The 654-nt window shown below is 61.8% G+C and overlaps 1 protein-coding gene across 1 annotated transcript; it reads left to right on the top strand.

The window, feature by feature from the left end:
- The first annotated feature begins 47 nt into the window (after window positions 1-47).
- Window positions 48-465, top strand: SDRG_03954 (hypothetical protein). The gene has a single exon (XM_008609603.1). It carries the CDS (start codon window positions 126-128, stop codon window positions 372-374), a length of 249 nt encoding a protein of 82 aa, XP_008607825.1. The 5' UTR covers window positions 48-125; the 3' UTR covers window positions 375-465.
- Window positions 466-654: the final 189 nt, after the last annotated feature.

Genomic DNA, 654 nt, shown 5'->3' with positions numbered 1-654 from the left:
TAGGAATTGCGCCGCTGCTCTTCCTCGGGTGGTGCAGCCCGCTCATTGCGCAGCGCACAGGCCTCTCGAGCGATCTCTGGACGCTTCTTGGACCGCTGACGTCACCGCTTGTGTTTTATAATGCGATGACGACAGCGCTCGGGCTTGGCGCCGACGGCAACCTCCGCGACGTGGCGTTCTCGCACCTCGCGCTGCCGTGGCTGACGCTGCTCCTGCATGCAGTCGTCTACGCCATCCTTGGCGCGTATCTGGACTGCGTTTTGCCCAAGTCGATTGGGGTGCAGTCGCGCTGGCGTTTCACCTTCCACGCTGAGTTTTGGGTCCCCTCGACTTGCCCGTCCCGGCTAACCAAGACGAGTTACCCATGCCCGTGATCGAGGCTGCAAGCGATGACGCGCTGGTCGTCGACCTCGATAACGTCACCAAGGTCTATGACGATGACAAGGTCGCGGTGCAGAACGTCTCGCTCTCGATTCCCGAAGGCGAGATTTTTGGGCTACTGGGCGCCAACGGTGCTGGCAAGACCACGACGCTCTCCATGCTCTCGGGCGTCCTTGCACCAACGGACGGCACACTGCGCGTCTGCGGCGACCACGACATGACGCGCATCCGTCAGCATCTCGGCGTCTGCTTTCAGCAAGATGTGCTCTACGA

The sequence above is a fragment of the Saprolegnia diclina genome (genome assembly GCF_000281045.1).
Source record: "Saprolegnia diclina VS20 unplaced genomic scaffold supercont1.9, whole genome shotgun sequence".
Lineage (NCBI taxonomy): Eukaryota > Oomycota > Saprolegniomycetes > Saprolegniales > Saprolegniaceae > Saprolegnia > Saprolegnia diclina.
This window is presented reverse-complemented; position numbering and strand designations above follow the sequence as displayed.